The sequence below is a fragment of the Rhinatrema bivittatum genome, chromosome 9, assembly GCF_901001135.1.
Source record: "Rhinatrema bivittatum chromosome 9, aRhiBiv1.1, whole genome shotgun sequence".
NCBI classification, from domain to species: Eukaryota; Metazoa; Chordata; class Amphibia; order Gymnophiona; family Rhinatrematidae; genus Rhinatrema; species Rhinatrema bivittatum.
Genome location: NC_042623.1, coordinates 127,470,541 through 127,492,110, shown reverse-complemented (window position 1 = coordinate 127,492,110; position 21,570 = coordinate 127,470,541). Strand labels below are relative to the sequence as shown.

General features: G+C 44.2%; 1 protein-coding gene across 2 annotated transcripts in view; it reads right to left on the bottom strand.

The window, feature by feature from the left end:
* The window catches only part of MTPN (myotrophin), a 109,704-nt gene extending 97,312 nt beyond the window's left edge, over positions 1-12,392 (bottom strand). The window contains exons 1-2 of one of the 2 annotated variants that reach the window (XM_029617239.1): positions 12,251-12,392; positions 12,057-12,148 (exon numbers count right to left, since the gene is read on the bottom strand). In XM_029617239.1, the coding sequence (XP_029473099.1) occupies positions 12,057-12,128 (72 nt within the window). In that variant the 5' untranslated portion in view covers positions 12,129-12,148; positions 12,251-12,392. Of the gene's footprint in view, positions 1-12,056; positions 12,149-12,244 lie in introns of both variants that reach the window. The other variant, XM_029617240.1, reaches the window with a different exon arrangement.
* Between the last annotated feature and the right edge of the window lie 9,178 nt (positions 12,393-21,570).

Sequence of the window (21,570 nt, the reverse complement as noted above, 5' to 3'; positions counted from 1 at the left end):
ATGTTGTTTCCCCAGAGGTTCTCGGCCTGAACTGTAAAGCCAGGAGGTTGAATATCGATTGTGGACACAGAGTGCTGGGACTGGCCCTGCCCCAGACAGCCGTCCTTGAGTGCTGATCCTCAGGTTAAGGCTGCATTTTGGAAGTGAGCCACAAGAAAAAGGAGATTCTGTATCAGGGAAGGAGAACTTACTTTTTTCAAAGATTTCTCCATCAAAGTGTCTAAGAAACAGCAGGGCTATGGAGAAGGAGCTCCAGAAAAGGGGAATCTAGCATGCATTCTTCAACGCAGCAAGGCTGCAGATCCATCACAATGGGAATGCTACAGTCTATGATGTCAACGCGACAATGGCATATGTACAGCAGTTGAGAGGAGTGGACTCTGCACAAATGTAGTTTTATTGCACCAAGCAGATACCCCTCTCCCCCACATTACTTCTAAAATGTTTGTGTGTATGCAAGGTGAATTTGTCTGCGTGACTGTGGGGTTTAAGTCTGTCTATAAGGTTTTTCATGATGTGGGGAGCAGGGGAAGTAATAGGGTCTGGGATGGAGGTCCTGTATTTTCCTTGTCAGTTTGTTGGTACAGACACAATCTGAGCTTTGGGTATCCTGCACATAATGGGAAGTGAAGGCCTGGTCAATCAAATGTGTGCCAGTAGGAATACTTTCACCAACGTTGGCGGTACAGTCAGTGCACGCGTCTCCAAAGAAGGAAAAGCACATTTTAGGAGGACTGTCTTGGGAGCCACGCAATTGCTCTTGCAGCCTCCTGTCTCTGCACTTCCAAAAATAAGGCCTGTACCAAATTGGACTATGGGGCTGTCTGAACATTTGATAGTGGGATGTCCTGGGAATTTTGGGGTTGGAGGGACAGATAGGGATTTGGATGTGGGCTGAGAAAGGAGGAGGTGGGAGGGAATTGATGAAAGGTTTTAGGGAAGTGGGGGGTGGGTGTTTTGGGCTTTTTCTCAGAAAAGCTGGGCCACAGAATCACATTCACCCAAGGGAACCCAGTGTCGGGGGGGGGGGGGGGGGGGGGGGGGGGAGAAGAATGGCAAAGATAAGGCTGTGGCATTGAAAATGTGGAGAATGTGGAAGTGTGGTTATGTGGGCCTTTCCTCACTTTCTTGTTGCTGCAGTTTTTGTGGCGGGAGCTTGTTGGATGTTTGAGGTTAGGGGAGTGAGATGTTATAAGTATAAGAAACTGGCTAGTACAGTTCAAGCAGGTGACAGGGCTTACACACTTCTTGTACTTTAATGGTTAATAGACCAGTGAACTCTCTCTCATGTTTGCAGCATTCACACTCTGGTAAAAGGAAAGAATACTCAACTTGCTAAAAAATAGTGGGGTCATGGTTGTGTTACTGCAGGAAACATCTAACAGAGCATAACAAATTAAGGGAATGGGTGGGGCAGGTCTATTCCTCCTCAAATACAAAATGCACAGGGGTCTGCATTTTGGTCCACAAGACTTGCCCTCTCTCTTTCACAAAAACCCTTTAGGATTCAGAGGGATGTTTTACTGCTATAGAATGTTCCATATATGGGAAAAAGTTTGCACTGATTAATGTGTACAGGCCAAACGAGAGACAACAAATATTTCAGGCAGCTGGTTAGGTAGCTTGAAGGGTTTTCATCCATCCCATTCATCATGGGAGGAGATTGGAAAACATGTCTGGATCCCATTTTAGACAGGACATCCAGTTCAGGGGGACTCTGAGATAAGGCAGACATACTCCAATTTTTTATGACTTGATGAGGGCTAGTAGATGCATGGAGTATTCAGTGCCACTCACAGGGAGGGACTATAAATTTCCTCTCTCAAAGACAAAATTCCTGTAGTTGCATTGATTTTTGTCTGTGCGCGATTAGGTTTGACACGATGGCTGGTCAGCTAGATATACTCACCTATGTTTCAGATCATTACACTGTTCTGCTTCCCCTAGACACATCAGTGCTCATAAGTTTACATACCCCTGGCAGAATTTGTTAGATGTGTAGCATTTTAAAGAAAACATGAATGATCAGACAAAACATCTCATTTTTAATGTTTCAAATTAAACTATTTTATGCATCACAGAATAGCACAATCTTTAAACAAACCATAGCAAAAAAGGAAATAAAAGGTTCTGTTCAAAAGTTTACATAACCTTAGTTCTTAATATCCTGTATTGTCCCCTTTTGTATCAAATGACAGCTTGCAGCCTTATGATAGTTGTGAATGAGGCCCTTTATTTTCTCATGTGGTTAAACTGCCCATAAACTTCCAGATCCTGTAAATTCTTTGGTGGTCTCCCCAGTGTCTCACTGATGTTGAGGCTAGGAGACTGTGATGGCCCCTCCAGAACCTTCACTTTCTTTTGCTGTAGCCACTGAAGGGTAGACTTTAGCTTCAGTTTTGGATCACTGCTATGTTGGAAAGTCCAAGTGCTCCCCCCATGTGCAGCTTCCTGGCTGATGAACACCACTTCTCCAATATTTTCTGGTAATATGCCGCTTTCATCCTGCCATCAATTTTCACTAAATTCTCTGTGCCGCTGTAGCTCACACATCCTCAAAACAGCAGCGATCCACTTTCATGTTTCACAGTAGGAATGGTGTTGACTTCTCCAAACACAGCTTTTATGGTTGTGACCATAAACTTCAATGCTGGTCTCATCTCAAATTATTTTGTTACAGAAGTTTTAAGGCTTCTCTAAGTACTTTCTGGTGTATTGTAAGTGGACCGTTTTGTGGCATTTGTGCAGCAATGGCTTTTTTTCTGGCAACTCTACCATATAGCCCATTTTTTGTTCAAGTATCTTCTTATTGTGCATGCTGAAAAACCCACACCACTGTTTCAGAGAAGCCTGGACTTCAGTAGAAGTTGTTTGTGGGTTTTTCTTTGCATCCCAATAAAAATTTCCCTGGCAGCTATATCTGAAATCTTTCTGGGTCTGGCTTGCTATTAACCAGACTCATCATTTTCTACTTCTTGATCAGAATTTGAACAGTATTGACTGGCATTTTCAAATCTTTGGATATCTTTAAATATACTTTTACTGATTTATAAAGTGGAGCTACCTTTGCTCATAGATCTTTTCACAGTTCTTTTGCTTTCCCCATGCTTCAGTAATCGAAGTCGGTGCAGCCCTGGATGAAATGCACAAGGGTTTCTCAAGAGCTAACAAACTCATTGACTATTTATACATAGACACTAATTACAATCAAACAAGGCACAGGTACGGATACCTACCCTTCATTGCCATCTCAACTTGTCTGTCTCAATTTGATTGTATATTATCAGCCCAAACATTCAAGGGTATGTACACTTTTGAACAGGACCATTTTATTATTCCCTTTATTGCTATGGTTAAACAATTAAACTATGCATCACAGAATAGCACAAATTCGAAACATTAAAAAACAGACGTGTTTTGTCCGATTACTCATATGTAGTGTTTTTTCTTAATCCATATCTCACAAATGCTGCCAGGGAGATATAAACTTATGAGCACAACTGTATATCCCAGAAACGGGCATACCAAAGCATGGTGTTTTAACAGCTCCCTTTTGGGCAACGCATGTTTTTGAGATATGGTGATTGGCACTATCCAAATGTTTCAGGTGGTACATGAAGGGGTGGGCTAGATACCAGTTTTGCAGTGGGAAGTGCTCAAGGTTGTGGAGAAGGGAAGAATTATTAGTTTCGCAAGCCATCTTAATAAGGAGAGATGGCATAGGGAGCAATCATTGGAAGGTCGTATCTGCCAGTTGGAGTCGAGACACAAAGCCACTTGTTCCCCCAAGGTGCATAGGGAACTTAAGAAAAGGAGCTAAAAAAGCATTCACCCTGGACTTCTTAGGAGAGCCTCTCTATCTTTCAACAGTAGAGGATAGATTCTAGACCTAGTTCTTCCACCCTTTCAGCTCCCCTGGGGAGTTTCCCATTCTGACAGCACCAAGGCCTTTAGTGCTGGGTGCAATGGTCAAGTCTTACGATAGCTCGTTGAGCTCCTGTAATATGGGGTCCCCGAGGATCCAATAACTTAAGTGCAGACATTACATTAGATACATGTAATGCCAGCTCATCTCTGCAGAACAGCCACACCACCATAGACTAGTGTTTCCCAACCTTCTCCTGGAGGCACACCTAGCCAGTCAAGTTCTCAGGATACCCCTACTGAATATTCATAATAAATATCCATGAGAAAGATCTGTATACATTGGAGACCGAAGATATGCAAATCTCACATTTATTGTGGAAATCCTTAAAATCCAACTGGCTTGCTTTTTCTCCTGGAGAGGATTGGGAAACACTGCTGTAGACTCAAACTTCTGCAAGAAGCATGACTCTCTAAGAGCTCCAAGGGTTTAAAACTGCTCAATCTATATCCAACCCAAAGTCTACCCTGGATTCTCGGGTGCAAGTCCAGACTGAAAAGCCCCAAATCCCTTGATAGCTGGGGCCTTTTAAAAGAGAGGAACTCCTGAGGGACCAGACTGATAGAGCAGGGGGACCAAGCCAGGTCTCTGAATGGCCAAGGCGGACCAATAAGTTAGGCAGACAAATTCTGGGGGTACTCCAATGATGAAACATCCCACCCCCCACTAAAGGGAACTCCTGTGGACACTGTGGGATCGTAAGTACAGAAGATTTGCCATACTGGTTCAGACCAAAGATCTATCAAATACAGTATCCTGTTTCCAACGGAGGCCAATCCAGGTCACAAAGTACCTGGCAAGATCCCAAAAAGTAGATAGATTCCATGCTGCTTATCCCAGAGATAAGAAGGGATTTCTGCTGAACTTTTCCTCCAGGAATTTGTCCAAATACAGCCACACTAAGCTTTCACCACATTCTCTGGCAATGAATTCCAGAGCTTAATTATGAATTGAGTTAAAAAAATTATTAGTTCTAAATGTATCATCTAGTAACTTTGTGTGTCCCCTAGTCTTTGTACACTTTGGGGAGGGGGTGGGAAAGAGTAAAACAACAAATTAACATTTACTCATGTCACTCCACTCATTTTAATCGATCTAATCATATCGCTCGTCAGACTTCTCTTCTCCAAGCTGAAGTGCCCTAAACTCTTTAACCTTTCCTCATAGGGGAATCATTCCATCCCCTTTATCATTTTAGTTACCCATCTCTATACCTTTTTTGAGATGTGGAGACCAGAACTGAACGCAATACTCTAGATTAGGTTGCACCATGGAGCAACACAGAGGCGTTATAATACTCAGTTTTATTCTCCATTCCTTTCCTAATAATTCCTAGAAAATGAATTTTGAAGTCCCCTTTTAGCCGACCCCAGATTTGAACCCATAGCCTCTTAATTGCCATTACACCACAAGCCATCTGCAACACCCTGCCTGCTATCCCTAACACTTTTCTGCAGCCAAAGGCCACAGAGTGCGAAAGCCCTCCGGTATTAGCCTTAGCCCTCAACAAGTCCTCTGCAGGGAGATACCAGTGCCCCTGCGGAGGCTGACCTAATCCCTATCACACATACCAGACATATTAAGAACATAAGAACACTTTCTTTATGCCAACGACCACACACCTCTGGCCTGTCATCATGGCGCACTCCCTTTTTTTTTTTTTTTTTTTTTTTTTTTTTAAAAAGGTGGGGAGAGAAAGGTTGTTGACTTTGCCTTAGTACTGCTTGCCTAAGCTCCCCTATTCTGGTTTTCTTTCTCCCTTGGTGAGAGTAGAAAATCAAGAAGGGAGAGTGCCAATGGGTTACTAAAGGCTAGGTGTCCCATAGTCCAACATGTCCTTGCCTGGGGCTGAGCCACGTCCCCCACTCTGCTGCACCAATTCAGTACGGCCATGGCTACTGCACACCACGATGGGATCAAAGCCCATGGCATTCCTCTCCCTCCCAAGCCCAGGGAAACTTTAAACAACATTACCACTCAATCCTCCATGGCTCTTAAGATGTCAGAAACCAGAGGACTGAGCAAAGAGAAGCTACTTTCTGTCGTTTGTGGGATTTTTTTTTGTGTTTTTTTTTTAATTTTATAGAGCCCTGCTGCATTCAACCAGAAGAAAGAGGCCCAGAGGGAACAAAGGAGAAGGAGGAGAGAGAAGAAAAGGAGAAGCACCCACAATTCTAACCTCCTTGTGTTCCCAATCTCCTGGTATGGAAGAGAGGGAACCCCCCCCACAAGGTACACAGCAGACTCAGAAGGGAACGATGAGGGGGTCCAGAGGGAGCTCAACTAGGCTTTTCCTTCTAAAAGAACATTCCCCCCCCCCCCCCCTTTTTTTTTTTAATCCCAGGAGCAGTCTGCTACTAGGAGAGCAGCCCCAAAGGACTGGTAGTCACAAGTCCAAGGGCTTAACCATGCCGAGACAAACTACTGAATAGGACTATAATCACACCATCCTTATAAACCAGAAGTGATATCTTAAAAGAGATGTGCTCTCTATCTCCACAAGCTGTGAGGGAGGGACATCCCACACATCCCTGGTCTAGCAGGAAGATAATGAACCTTCTATTTGCTTTTCTGACTACTGAGATGCCCTGGGCCAAGGATTTCAAAAATGTTATCTATAATGATTTCAAGATCTTTTTCTCATGTGGAGATGCCTAATATGGAACCCAGTAACATGAACCTATAGTTTGTATTATTCTTCCTGATGTTAATCACTTTGTATTTGCCCACATTAAATTTTTATCGGCTGTTTAGACAACCAGCGCCCCAGTTTCACAAGGTCCTCTTGCAATTCCTCACAATCTGCTAGTGATCTGACAACTTTTAAACTAGTTTTGTGTCATCTGCAAATATGTTGTCTCACTCATCACGCCCTTTTCCAGATCACCTATAATTACATTGAAAAGCAATGGACTCATTATAGATCCCTGGGGCTATCTACTATTTATCTTTTCTATTGAAAATGGCCAATTGGTGCTACTCCATTTTCTCTCCTCTTTCCCCAACCTTCCTCTCCACTCACCTAAATGGTTTGAATCCTTCCTGGATAACAGGACACAGGCTGTCTCATGGGCCAACATACAAACCTCATCAAAAGACATCTGTGGAATACCACAGGACTCCGTACTTTCCCTGATCCTCCAGTCCTTCAATACTGAACACCATCTTTTTGAGGATATTCAACTCTGCATCAAAAACAGGTTTGGATTTATGCACACTTGTCAGCTGGGATTGGAAAACTATATGGACCACTGCTCATCATCTCGCCATTTGTGCAAGGAGGGTTGCTCTAATGATAAGAATACTGCACAAAATATATCAAACTCCAGTATTTAAATGCCAACATTTTTCCCAACTCTGATAACACCTGTTAGAGGGATCGTGGGGAACTGAACACTTACCTACATATGTGGTGGCACTGTCACAGTACTTTGTACTTCTGGACCCAAGTTACCAAGAAACTGCTGATATTACGGGCTTCCCAATCTTTATCGGGCCAAAGCTGGGACTGTTAGGTAGCTGGGTTGACTCCTCAGTGCCAGTTAAATACAGGGTGTTAGCGGGGCAATTACCTTTGGCAGCTAGATTCACCATTGCAACTTTCTGGAAAAATAAACCCAACAATGGACTAATGGCGTAATCAGGGGCATGAAATTGCTGACATTGAAAGGTTTCATTATGACCTGAAAAAACACACCTTTTATGCATCAGCAAATTTGGGGCCCCTACTTGGAATTTGTAAGCAGTGTTAATCCTAAAAATGACTAGATTGTGATTCTGTCTGTATTACTGTGTTGTTAATCCTTGTAATGTTTTGACAATTTTGACCAGAGCTTTCTATTATGTTGTACGATGGAAAAAGTTATATTTTTTAAGTTCTTTATGTATTTGGTCCAAACCTCATCCACAACCAGGCTCAATTACTGTCTTACAGAAGCAGCCCAGTGGCTCAACAACCACAACAAACTCAATCCCTCAAAATTACAACTCCTCTGGCTAGGCCAAAAAGGGCATCACTGCTCTTCCTGTCCGGTACTCATTTACAACCTGAAGACTCAGTGTATAGTACAAGCTCGAAATGAAAGCCCGCATCTCGAGGTGGTAAAGACCTTCTTCATGCATTTGGGATGGATTTGCCAACTGTGCAACTATTTAGACAAATACCTTGCTACTGTAATGCATGTGTTAATCACCAGCCTCACCCACTATTATAATTCCCTATTCCATGGCATCTCGCAATATAATCTAAAGTGCCTCCAACTTTTACAAGTATGGTCGCAAAAGTTTGGTAGGGGTCAAAGCAATTGATACAAAATCAATCTTAAGTTGGTTGTCCTGGCTCCCAGTTAAAATCAAGATACAATTCAAACTCTTTGTTTTCAATTGAGTGAAAATGGCCCAGGCCCACCAAAGGTCCCACCCCCACCCCCACCAGATGCTCTCCTACATCCCAATAAGGGAACTTTGATCCTCTTAAGTGACCTTCCTATCCTCTCTCTCTTCTGGTTTCTCTCAATTTTATTCCTTATTCATTAGTTGCTTATCAGTTGTTGTTGAACCTTTTTAACCTATGTTACATTCCTATATTTTCTCACCTCTGCCTTAGTTATTTTCTTTATCCCCTTTCCCTTTCCCCTGTTATAATGTATTTTCTTCGCTTTTGTTAATATGTGAACCGGCATGATGTGCCTTTCTAATGTCAGTATATAAAAATTACTAAATAAATAAATTAATTTAACCTGTACCAGACTTGTTGCAATCAGCTGCTATGCTCCAAAATTATGGGACAAGAAACCACTAACCTTATGCCTTGTAACATCCTATCTTACTTGCAGAAAAAAAAAAGAAGTCAAGCCTTGGCTATTTGGCCAGCCTTCCCTTCAGATCCTAATATGCATGGGCACCTTACTACTACCCGGGACAGAGCCTTCTCAATTGCAGGTCCTACCCTCTGGAACTCCCTTCCTGCTAAACTCCGCTTAGAACCGTCCCTGAGCCATTTCAAAAAAGGAATCAAGACATGGCTCTTTAAACAGGCATACCCCAACTCCTCCCAATCCTAGTCATTGTCATGCCTCGAACTTACTCAGCTCCCGCTCAGCCTACACACCCTCTCCTCAACCTCCCCCTCACCATCCTAACTCCCCTTGCTCCCTTACCTTCCCAGCTCCCCCCTTCTCCCTTCCATTCTAGCTCCCTTACCATCCCAGCTCCCCCCCTGCTCCCTCCCCCCACCCTTCCCCAGCACCCCGCTGCCTCTCCCCTACCCCTCCCCTCTCTTCCTCCAAACAGCCTTTCCTTGAAAGTGCCATTGCCTTAACGTTCTCTTATACCCCTACCCCCTCCTCTCCTTTCCCCTCCTAGCTCCCCCCTTCCCCTTCTCCCTGCCCCTGCATTTAATATTGTAAATAAGTTCATATGTTAAGCTCTTAAGTGCACATCCATCCTTAACATCCTGATGCATACCTAAACTTAACATGGATAATCATTATCCAGTTCGTTTTACAAAGTTGTATCCCTGCTCATTGACTCTCTCTATCCTTGTTCATTGTAATTTCCTTTCTCAGTTAATTGTGAACCGACATGATGTGTCCTACGAATGCCGGTATATAAAAAGTGTTAAATAAATAAATAAATATATATGATGCAGACAATGACAGAGACTCCCTTTTATTACTAGCTACGTAGATTCGACCATAAGACCACTTAACCATCCACCGCCTGGCTTCCACACTAAGAGGCCGATGCAATACTGTGTGCTGCGGCTAGCCCACAGCTCAAAAAGCAATTGGACGTGCATTCCTAACCCCTGATGCAATATGGGGATTAGCACATCCAAAGTGCAGCATAGCTAATAGCACTCATCACGTGTAAGTTTCATGTAGATGAGGCTATTAGCCAATACCCACGATGCAAAATATTTCCCATGCGGCCAATGCACCCATTGCAATGGAGCAAATTTCACGCCAAGCCAGGGCTGGTGTAAAGTTGTGCCACGCTCAGTGGCTCATTGATAGAAAAAAAAATATCCTGCTTTCTGTGATGCCTCCTATTAGTATCGTCGAGATACTAAGTAGAAGTAACCCCAGAGAGCAGAATTTTTTTTTTTTTTAAACAGTACTTTATGACCGATGATTCTTGTACATTGTTATTTACATTATAGTTGTATTTAGTTATTGATTTTGTTATGCCTTTTCAGTATTATCCACTCTTCCTGTTAATTGTATTCTTCGGTTACTTGTAAGGGCTCCGCCCAAAAGTTTTTGTTTTTTGTGAACCGATACGATGTGCGAACGGCTATCGGTATAGAAGAGACTTTAAATAAATAAACAAACAGTCTCAGTTAAAAAAAAAAAATAATAATTCTGGGCACCCAATATAAACACACAAGATACAAAGTCCAGGCTGTATCTTGTCAGTGTACATTGTGCTGGTACTGAGATAAAAAACAAATGATCGTATTGAGCGTCCGTTTTTCCAACCCACACTGAGAGCCACCTCTCCTGGGTGCCCAATACCAAAGAGGTGCTAGGGATACACAGTTTTCCTTAGCACTGCCTTTTTAGCATGACCCTTCATTAAAATATTGCTTTGCATGCCCAGGAGAGATGGCTGGGCATGCATTAGGAAAATGGGCACTCAACACTGAGTGCCCGTTTTCTATGCATAAATAGTGCATTGGCCCCTTAATGATTACTTCCTCCAAACTAGGGGCTTGCCTTATTTAAATATCATTTTCACTATCCTAGCTCCCTAATCCACTAGCAGATCCCTGATTGTTGCCACATTGTCTGCTCATTTGTTCCTATGCTATTGTAAACTGATGTAAACGCAATTAAAATTTCTTATAAATCTAATTAAAATCTTGAGATTAGTTTGGAAAAGGCAAAATATCAAGTGTTTATAAATAAATGTACCAGCCTCTCTCTCTCCATTCTCTGCCCAATATCCCCTTCCTCTCCTCTGCCAGGCCATAGTGCAGAGCTTTCTCTTTTTCCTCCAACCAACCTCCTCTTAGTATCATCTTTCCTCCCAATATTCCTTGCCTAGGAGAACCCTCCACCACTACTTGTACACCAATACATAGACTAATGGTGACTCTAATCCAATTTAAATCCTTCCTTTAGCAATCAGCAGCAGTTCTGGCACAGTGTTGAATGGCATGCTTGGCTCTTTTCCCTTCCAGCTTTGGCAATTCAAAGTAACACTTAAATGAGGACAGATAAAAATCTAAATTGACCCTATCCAATCTACTCAGGTGAAATTCAGTGACACAGTCTGCTTCCTGTGTACATCGCCTGTGTTTACAAAATGTTCTTTAGAACATAAGAAATACCATGATGGGTTAGATCAAGGTCCATCAAGGCAAGCATCCTGTCTCCGACAGTGGCCACTGTCACAACAGATCCCATAGAGTTATTTCCTACTATTCTATACTTCCTGGCTAATCAAGTGTTAAGGACTTTTCTTCCAAGAACTTGTCCTAACCTCTTTTAAACCAAGCTATCTTAGTCGCCTTGACTTTAGCAGGGGCTCGGGTGGTTTGTGGAGCTCCTCTGTGAGGTCATAACAACCCATTCAGCCTCATCTCAATATTGCAGCCACTCCTGTTGAACGGCAAGGCTCGCGGGCCCCAGAAGCTGGCCTTGAATTCTAGACTTTTGTTCCTCAAGTTATCTTGCTCATCTTATGCAATGTCTCTGACCCAAAGTGCAGAAATGAGAACGTAGCTGTGGTGCAAGCCTTACTGGTTACCTATATCCGTGGGTTTTTTGTTGTTGTTGTTTTTTTAAAGACATAGGTTGGGTTTCAATCACCCAATCAATATTTTTTTCTTTATTTAAAAGCCACCTCAGACTCCCATATGCTTTACATAGAGAAGTTTTAACCAATTTTGCGGAAGCCTCGCATGCTAAGGCTCGAGAACAGCAAACACGAAGAGCCTAGGACATTCAAATATTGAAGCATAATTACAAAGTGAAACTTTAGGTTTTATTTAAGAACTTGGGGGGAGGAAAGTGGCCGCAGTACCCGAAAACCACCACGGGACCCTTTCCAATAGGTTCCAGCTCATAAAACGAAAAAAACCTTGGCAACACAGCACCACCGCTGCTTGCTCACCGCTTCTTACCCCAGCGACGAACTCCTTCACAACGTCCAAATCTCCGTTTTTCAGGGCCCATATCAACGCGGTATCACCCATCGTGGCAGCGGCAAGATCAGCTATAAGCCAGAACGAGAGGAGAAAAATCAATTCTACGGCCTGCTAAAAAAGCAACAGTAATAATAGCCGCTTACAGCGCCAAAAATATGCTTAACTCATACAGCATAGACTTCCGCTTCCGATTTCCGGCCCTCGCACACGCCCTTCTGCACAGAACTTTCTGCTTCTCTTGTCTTCGCCCTTTAGCGCTCACATCTTCACGTGATCCTTTTTTTTTTTTCTTTCAAATCAGCCTTTTCCACAATCTACTTAAGCCAAAAAAAAAAAAAGCCTGTATTTTCGGTTTTCACTTGATTTCTTTATCCTTTTTTTTTTCTTTCAATTTTTGATAGAGGAATACTAGGTGGTTACAGTTAATCAATCTTCTTTAAAATCATAACTGTTTCTTTTTCACCTGTAGTGAGAAAATGTGTTTTATATTTGGAGATTCTGAACCATTTACTGTCTGTACACGGCGGGACGAGTGGAGATTTTTATTGTTTTTTTATACCCAAACATCCGACGTTTTGCATCACTTTCCAAGAGATTTCCAGGCAGTCTGCTATATTTCTAACCAGGACTGATGCAAGAGGGACAGCAAGAGAATCTAAACATGCTACAGACCTGTTACAAATTATAAGCTGTTATACATGAGTTTAGAAAAGGTAAAAAAGTTACGGTTCCTGAAAAGTTATGTAGGTGATACCTTTTTATTGTACTAATTTGATACATCCATGAAAAGGCTAGGAGAGTTAGTCTGTCTTCCTCAGATCAGTGAACAAACAGCGCAGTTACATTAGCTTTAAATAATAGAGTCATCTGGGTCGGTATTCCCAAACCAGTGTGCCTTCAAACTTGATCAGGTGTACTACGCAAAAGTCACCTCTGCTTGGATTCAAATCAGGACCTGGGCTCTGTGCTCAGCCTCTCACAGTCACTAGTGGTGGTTCTTAAACATGTAGGAACTCCTTTCTGAGGACACATGTAATCATGCATGCCTCTTGCTAGCTACAGTCTTGAGTCCTAGGGTGCAATAATTAATGGGCAGCATGCAGGCTATGGATAGCCAGGCCCCTTTGTACAGAGCACACAGCATTCTCGTTATTTTCCCCCTCCTGCGCTTCCACCTTTGAATGCTTCCAGCCTCTTGACATATCACCATCCTTTCAGGCCGATACAGTACAGTGCGCACTGTTAGCCTGCTCTTGGACACGCGTTTTCCCTTACCCCTTATTCAGTAAGGGGAGGAAAACACGCGTCCAACCAGCGGCACCTAATAGCGCCCTCAACATGCAAATGCATATTGATGGCCCTATTAGGTATGCGCGCAGGATACAGAAAGTAAAATGTGCAGCCAAGCCGCACATTTTACTTTCAGAAATTAGTGCAGACCCAAAGGTAGGCGCTAATTTCTTCCGGCACCGGGAAAGTGCACAGAAAAGCAGTAAAAACTGCTTTTCTGTGCACCCTCCGACTTAATATCATGGCGATATTAAGTTGGAGGTCCTGAAGAGTAAAAAAAGTAAAAAAAAAAAATAATTTTGAATTCAGCCTGCGGCTGTCGGGCCGAAAACCGGACGCTCAGTTGTGCCGGTTTCCGAGCCCATGGCTGTCAGCAGGCTCGAGAACCGATGCTGGCAAAATTGAGCGTCGGCTGTCAAACCCTCTGACAGCCGCCGCTCTGGGCTAAAAGGAGGCGCTATGGACGCGCTAGTGTCCCTAGCGCCTCCTTTTCCCCGTTTCTGCTGGTGCGCGTGCCGGGAGAGCGGACATTTGTCCGCTCTCCCGCGGACTTTACTGAATCGGCCTGTGAGTGAGATGGGAAGACTGATTACTGATCACTGGATGTGTTGGGAGGAGCAGCAGCAATGAATGAGCTCTAGCAGCCACCTGTAGCAGCTCAGGTAACTTGCAGGCCAATGCAGAAAGCTGAGCAAGAAAACACGGAAATTCAGTGCACAGTTCCTAACACACAACATACTTATTTTTGGTAAGTAACAATGCAGTAAGCTAATCTTATGCTAATACAGTGGGAGTTAAAATGTGCGCATACCCAGTGCATTCAACACAGATTTAATGCACTTTCCCTGTTCATACCTGGATCAGGCCAGATGCCTGGGCTCATTCATTGTTATCAATCACCCCCCAGGAGGGTGGAGTTAGCAATCTGTGACTGTTACCCCTCCCCCTTTGGGTGGAGCAACTATGTGAAATGGTGAATCCTTAGGTCGATGGCAGATGATAGCACCCTCAAGAGGATATCAAGAGAAGGACCACCGACTAGGCTGGAGTATGGAGACAGACACAGATAGTTCTTTATTAGACAGGAAGTAGAACCACCCGAGATGGCAGTAGTGAGCTGATGGGCCCGGCCGGGCTGAAGTCCCACATATCCTGGAACTGCAATCTCTGGGTTAGCTGAGCTGTAGCGAAAGACTCATGGATAGTGAGCAGACAGGGTATGCTGGATACATAACCAGAAGTAGATGATCCACTCAAATAGATTATAATAAAGCTCAGTAGCTGGAGAGAGTTAGGCCCTTGCTGAGCGAGTACCTGGTTCCAGGAACAGCTCAGAGAGCGGTGGAAACTCACAGTTAATTATCTCTGTAATGGTTTCTAGGCAGACTGTAATAAGAACTCACACTATCTGTACAGGAAACAGCTTCTGAAATAGAAGGGAGTCTTCGTAAGGTTTTAGGAATATAGGCCCTCGAGGAGCGAGTACTGGTTCCCATCTGCAATCTGTAATAACTCACAATCTCCATACCTGCGATAGCATCTCAGACAGACGAGAGTCTCAGAGTTCTTGGAACATGAGCTCTCGCGGAGCGAGTACCGGTTCCTATATGCGACTGGAAAGGAAACTCACAGTGTTCACATCTGCGATTGCTTCCAGGCAGTAGGGAGTCTTCTGAGCATTCAGGGATGCAGGCCCTCGAGGAGCGAGTACCCGATCCCGCCTTAGCAATCTGAAAACAAGAGGAGAAAGCGGGGCCCCCGCGGAGCGGGTACCCCTACCTAGTAAGTTCGAAGAGGCAGAGCAGCGGGGAATGAAGCGGGTCGGAATGAGCCCCGCAATCAAACCCCTTGCTAACTCGATTCTTAAGCTGAAGCAAAGACTTTTTATGTTGGAAGTAGATGACGTCACTACCCCCTGAGGTTCGCTCCTTTGCTGGTGCAAACTTCGGAGCGCGCGCACGCTCTACGTCATCTGGAACATGGTGGATCCGCAGCGTCAGGCCGGCCTGGGGACTCCGGGAAGAATGGCGAGGAGAAGCCATGGCAGTATCTGTCCATCAGACCCAAAGGGAGTCGCATCAGAGGTAGAGAAGGTGGAGCGAGGGCAAGAACAGGCACGAACGCAACATTCATCACTGCCAGCAGGTGGAGACAGAGAAAAAACTTGCCTGACCCTGCTACATAAAGCCTAGTGCCACCTGCAGTTCCTCAGTATTTTCTCTGTCTCTAGCAGATGGCATAGGGTGCTCTACCTGCAGTTCTGAGTTTTTTGTCTTTAATGCTTTTCTTTTGAGCCTTCCGGGGGTTTTTGCCTTTGGATTCCTGGTGGGTCCTACCCCATCCCATAGAGGCAGACGGGCCGGGGGTTGTTCCCTTTTGTGAATCCGTCTGTGCGCCCGTGGGGCGTACATCTGGTGGTCCAGATCTCTCCCTCATGAGGCCGCCCAGGTGGCTGCAGGCTCTCCAGGGATATTTTTCGTTCCCTTATGGCTGTGACTACCTGTTTCTCTGCACATGCAAAGATCCAGAATGGTACAAATGTTACATTTCTTATAGCCATTATTAAAGAAGACCTTGCCGCTTGCATGGTAACCATGACAATTGCTAACAGCACATACCTTCCTCCGCTCTGCGGTGGGCCTGCAGGTATGCGGGCTCCTCCCGCCGGATACGCCTCGCCCGCTTTTTCAATGCCTCAACCTGGTGAGAATAAAACAGAAAAAGGAAACACAAGTTGATATTAAACTTTAACTTTGAATTGTTTTTTGCCTCAAAAGCAAACCAAACAAGTCAAGTGTCAGTTTTTCTTTTCTCACCCACAGCAATACAAAACAACCCCAAAATACTAAATGTAATTTAACTTGTTTTTTTTCCTGCTAGCTAGAAGTATAAGCTGTGTCATTCCTTACAAGCAACATAGACCAGACCTTAGCCAACTACAACATAGGCCTATGAACTTACCTCCCTCGGGTATGAAGACTGGACGTTGAATTGCGCCCTGAGCGCCCGCCAGGCCTCGTCAGCCCGGTCCTGGTCCTGTGGGCGCCCAGGACGGAAATACAGGTGACCGTCATCTTTGATTATCAGGGATGCCAGCAGCCTGACATCCCCCTCGGTAAAGTTTGGCATCCTCCCATGGGGCATATTGTTAGTCAGTGTGCTGGAAAGCATTAACAAAATGGCCATCCGGGCGTGGTGTTCCACGTGCAAGCGTCCTACTACCTGCTCTCAGCGTCTGTACAGGTGATGGAACTGCGGAACCGCAGGGACGCCTAATTGTAGACGCCGGAAGAAGGCCTGGTGCGGCGTCCTTCACCCGGCGTCCATGTCTGCGATGGACCCGCGGAGCCGCAGGGATGCCTAATTGTGGATGCTGGAAGAAGGCCTGGCGCGGCATCCTTCTCCCAACCTCCACGTCTCCGCTGGTTAATGGAGCATCATGGATGCCGAAATAACAATGTAAGAAGCAATAATGAAAGGCAAGGAAGCAATTTATTGAGGCTTAAATGGGAACACAATTTATTGATTTAATACTTCAAGAACTATAAATGATGCAATGGAAAACACAGAGAAGACAAGGGAAAATTCCAATTAAATTTTATTTTTTTCACTGTTATTTGTTATTTTAAATCAACTTCTCTGCTTGCTGGGAAATGGTTTGATGTATGTATCACAGCTCCTGAAAGAAACACAACACAAGATAAACATACTGTACTATCATAAAATTATTATATCTCGAATTTTGCAGAGCTATGTACTACAATAAAAGTGCCACATCAGAATGGAGAAATGAATGTTTAACAGTTAAGAACTTACATGATAAATAAGATTTGATAATCCTTCGCTGGACATCAATCTCCCCTTGTGGTGTTGTCCGCCTCGGCTGCTGGTTCCACAGGCGGATCTGGTGGTAAGTTTTCTGCTGCCTCTGCATGCACACCGAATCGCTGACAAATGTTGTGTAGCATGCAGCAGGAAACAATGATGTTCGCCACCTTTTCTGCACTATACTGCAGGGCTTCCCCAGAGTAATCCAGACATCAGAATCGTCCTTTCAGAACTCCAAAAGTCCGCTTGATAACGTTTCTGATGCTGCCATGAGCCTCATTGTAGCATTTTTATGCCGCAGTGCGTGGAGACTGGAGTGGAGTTAGCAACCAGGGCTTACAGCCACAGCCGCCACCACCTATAGGGGGAATAATCAGGAATGCATCAAAAACCACTTTACAGCGCTTAACATCTTAAACACATCACATATATAAATGCACACATATTGTATACCGAACATCCCAGATATAGAATCCCAGGCCGTAGCCGATGTCACTTACCAAGTAGCCAGCCTTCATCGTACTTCCCCTCTGGGAAATGTGTCCCCATAGATGAATGTGCCAGAATGTAGGCGTCATGGCAGTTCCCAGGATAGTTCGCTACAACATTTAGAATCCGAAGGTGTGCATCGCAAACGACTTGAACATTCATTGAATGGAAGTGCTTGCGATTCCGGAAGGAACTCTCTTCCTCCGACCTGGGGGTAAGCGCAATATGGGTGCAGACCATAGCACCCAACACTTTCGGCATCCCTGCAATACCCATGAACCTACTGCAGATCTGTTGCAGCTCCACTAGATTGGTAGGATACACGATGTACTTCCTCATCCGCTTCATCATGGCCTTCAAGACCTGTGCCAGATGCCGTGAGAAGGAGGCCTGTGTCATACCCGCAATGATACTCACGGGGGTTTGAAAACTTCCGGTATCAAAAAAATTTAAGGCACCAAGAAGTTTCGTCAACCCTGGCACAGCATGGTGGCGATTGGCCAGGGGATCAAGATAGCAGCGCAGATCTTCATAGAGGAACAGGATTGCCCGTGAGCTCAGCCAGTAGGTTTGGACTACATCTCGCTCTGACATGCCATAGAGAGTTGTCCGTGGGCGAATGATACGTCCAGGTCTGCTGATGGCCCGTCCTGGTCTGCCGTTGTCCCTGTCCTGTGCACGGATGACTCTGTCCTGCTGTGCCTGTGTGAAAAACAACACAAGAAAATCAGCATAACTTAATACATCTTGATTATTCATTTAACAAAAGAAGTGGAGCCGCAGGGATGCCTAATTGTAGACACCGGAAGAAGGTCTGGTGCGGCGTCCTCCCGGGATCCGTACAGGCGTCCGTGTCTCCGCTGGACCCGCGGAGCCTCAGAGATGCCCAGACAGAAAAATGCTACCGTTAGATATTAAAAAACAACACATAAACTTATCTATGTCACATATATTAAGGCAAATCCATATTCTTAGATGGAAGAGTTCGTGGTGTATCCAAAGTTGTGTTATGTACATAAAAACTGGGTGTGTGGCTATTGGTGGGGGAGGAAAGGGTGGAGAGAAGGCAAGGCTGAGTGCCTTCTCTGATTTTAGAAATTTGGAGAAAACAGCAAACTTAGCTCTTCTTCTGACTGACCGTCCATGCCTAATCTAATATCTTGGAATGTAAAAGGGCTAGGTACCCCAGTGAAACGGAAAAAGTTGTTGGCCCATCTTAAACGGCTGCATGCAGATATAGCCTGTATCCAAGAGACTCACCTCACCGCCCCTGAAAGTCAAAAGCTCCAGAGGGATTGGGTGGGTACTTGCCTTTTTGCAGAAGCGGCACATAGAAAGGGGGGGCTAGCGATATTGATCCACAAAAATGTTAATTTCCAAGTTTCCAAAACCCTGACAGACCCAGACGAACGATATATAATTCTGCTGGAAGTCTGGAACAAAAGCCCAGTTACTATATGTAATGTCTATGCACCAAATACATACAATCACACATTTTTTGTGGATCTTTGTAATTTACTGCATATCAATGGCCAAGGCACACTTTGTATGTCAGGGGATTTTAACTGTGTCCATGATGCCTCCATGGATAGAAATCTCCCTCACACACATCCAACAGGCAAAAGAAAAAAGGGGGTGGCTTACCTATGCCAACAATTATCCCTTATCGATTTTTGGAGAACACTCCACCCTAGCGAAAGGGATTATACTCATCTCTCGAGATCTCATAATACTCTGTCACGGTTAGACTATATTCTCATCTTTCAGCTAGATTTCTTTACAGTGTCCACTGCACAAATAGAGTCTCTCGTAATATCAGACCATACGCCAATCTCTATCCAATTGAAAGCTCCAGAGTCTGTCCACCGGATGCGCCTGTGGCGATTTCCATCTTTTCTTAGGGATGATGGCTTTTTAAAAGCCTTTCTAAAGGAGAAATGGAGGGACTATGCAAAGGATAATCAAGAACACATTAACACCCCTCTCCTTTTTTGTGAGACTGCGAAAGCAGTGATTAGGGGAGAAATTATATCTTATGTTCACTCTCGTAATAAAAGGATCAACCAGTCAATTCTAGAGTTAGAATCCAAACTAAACCGAGCAAAACGGGTTTTATCCCACCATAAAACCAGCAACAATAGAGATGAGTTCTATAGTATCTTGGGACGATTGAATACCCTTCTGGATACTAGAGCCAAATCCTAGCTCTGGAAGGGTCAACAATCATTCTTTAAATTTGGAAATAAACCCAGCCGTTTACTAGCAAATTTAACAAAAACACAGAGGCCGAGATCCTTCATTACCAGCTTGCAAACACCTTCAGGAGGGCAGACATCAAAAGAGTCTGAAATAAGTGCCACCTTTCAACAATATTGCAGTACTTTGTATAGGTCTGAGGCTTCGGGAAGCAGAGAGATAGAAGAGGATTTTTTTCGAGATATAGCCTTACCAACACTTTCAGTGTCCCAACGCGAAGTTTTGAATAGACCACTCCAGACATTTGAAATTTCACAGATAATCTCAGCTGCCCAACCAGGAAAATCCCCCGGACCAGACGGTTTTTCATATGACTTTTATAAAATACTATCGCCCTACATTAGTGAGCCTTTGACAAATTATTTTAAAGAAGGCCTTACACAGGAACGTTTCCCTACCTCCTTTAACAGAGCTCATTTTCCTGATTTTGGGATAATAGTTATCCCAAAATCAGGAAAAGACCGAACGTGCCCATCATCGTACTGCCCCATCACATTGCTTAATTGCGATTTAAAAATCTTGGCTAAAGCACTAGCAGAGCGACTAAAAGTTTTCCTTCCTACTTTGATCTCACCCCACCAAGCGGGCTTTGTCAGAGGCCGGAAACAAAATGCGAATATTACAAAACTACTTACGGCCATGACAATTTGCCAAACTCAACAAATTCCGGCTCTGGTTATCGGGTTTGATTCCGAGAAAGCCTTCGATTGAGTGGCATGGCCGTATCTCTTTGCGGTTTTACAGAGGTTTGGTATCCAGGGAGAATTCTTGACTTATATATCATTACTCTATACTGACCCGACCGTGCATATTAGCTAATAATTGTATTTCAGCAGTAGTAGCCATACAGAGGGGGGTGCGGCAGGGATGTCCCCTGTCCCCTTTATTGTATATATTGGCTCTTGATCCTCTTTTGCGGAAAATTGATGGATGTAGAGGGGTGAAGGGATTCGGGGGGCCCAACCATATTTATAAAATAGCCGCTTTTGCGGACGATCTACCAGTTTATCTCGCACAGCCCCTGCTAGCTCTTCCAAAGGTCCTCTAGCTCTTGGCTCAATATAGTCTTTTTGCTGGCCTTAAAATAAATTATGAAAAATCTGAGGTTCTTGACGTCACAGGAACATTACATAACACTTGGCCAACCGTTTTTCCCCTTAGATGGGCGACAGATACTTTAAAATACCTAGGTTTACATATACCCCAAAGGTTGATCAATTTCTATAAAGTGAACATACACCCCTTACTCACGTCAACTTTAACCACCTTAAAGAGGTGGACGCCATTGCCCTTGTCACTGATAGGACGAGTACACCTCTTTAAAATGATCTTACTGCCCAAATGGCTATACACCCTTCAATTAGCCCCTATTTGGATATCAAAAAGAGACCAACATTATCTCCAGCAAGCCTTACATTCCTTCCTATGGAGGAGAAGGAGGGCTCGAATACCCATGTCGGTGCTTATGTGCCCGAGAGATAAAGGGGGACTAGGGTGCCCAAATTTGGAATCATATAATTTAGCATGTAGTGTTAGACATATTTGGGATTGGCTTTTCCGGCTATCTACCATTACCCCGCAGGCCTACTTATTGGAATGGTACGGAGTCCGGTCCCTTAATCCTTTA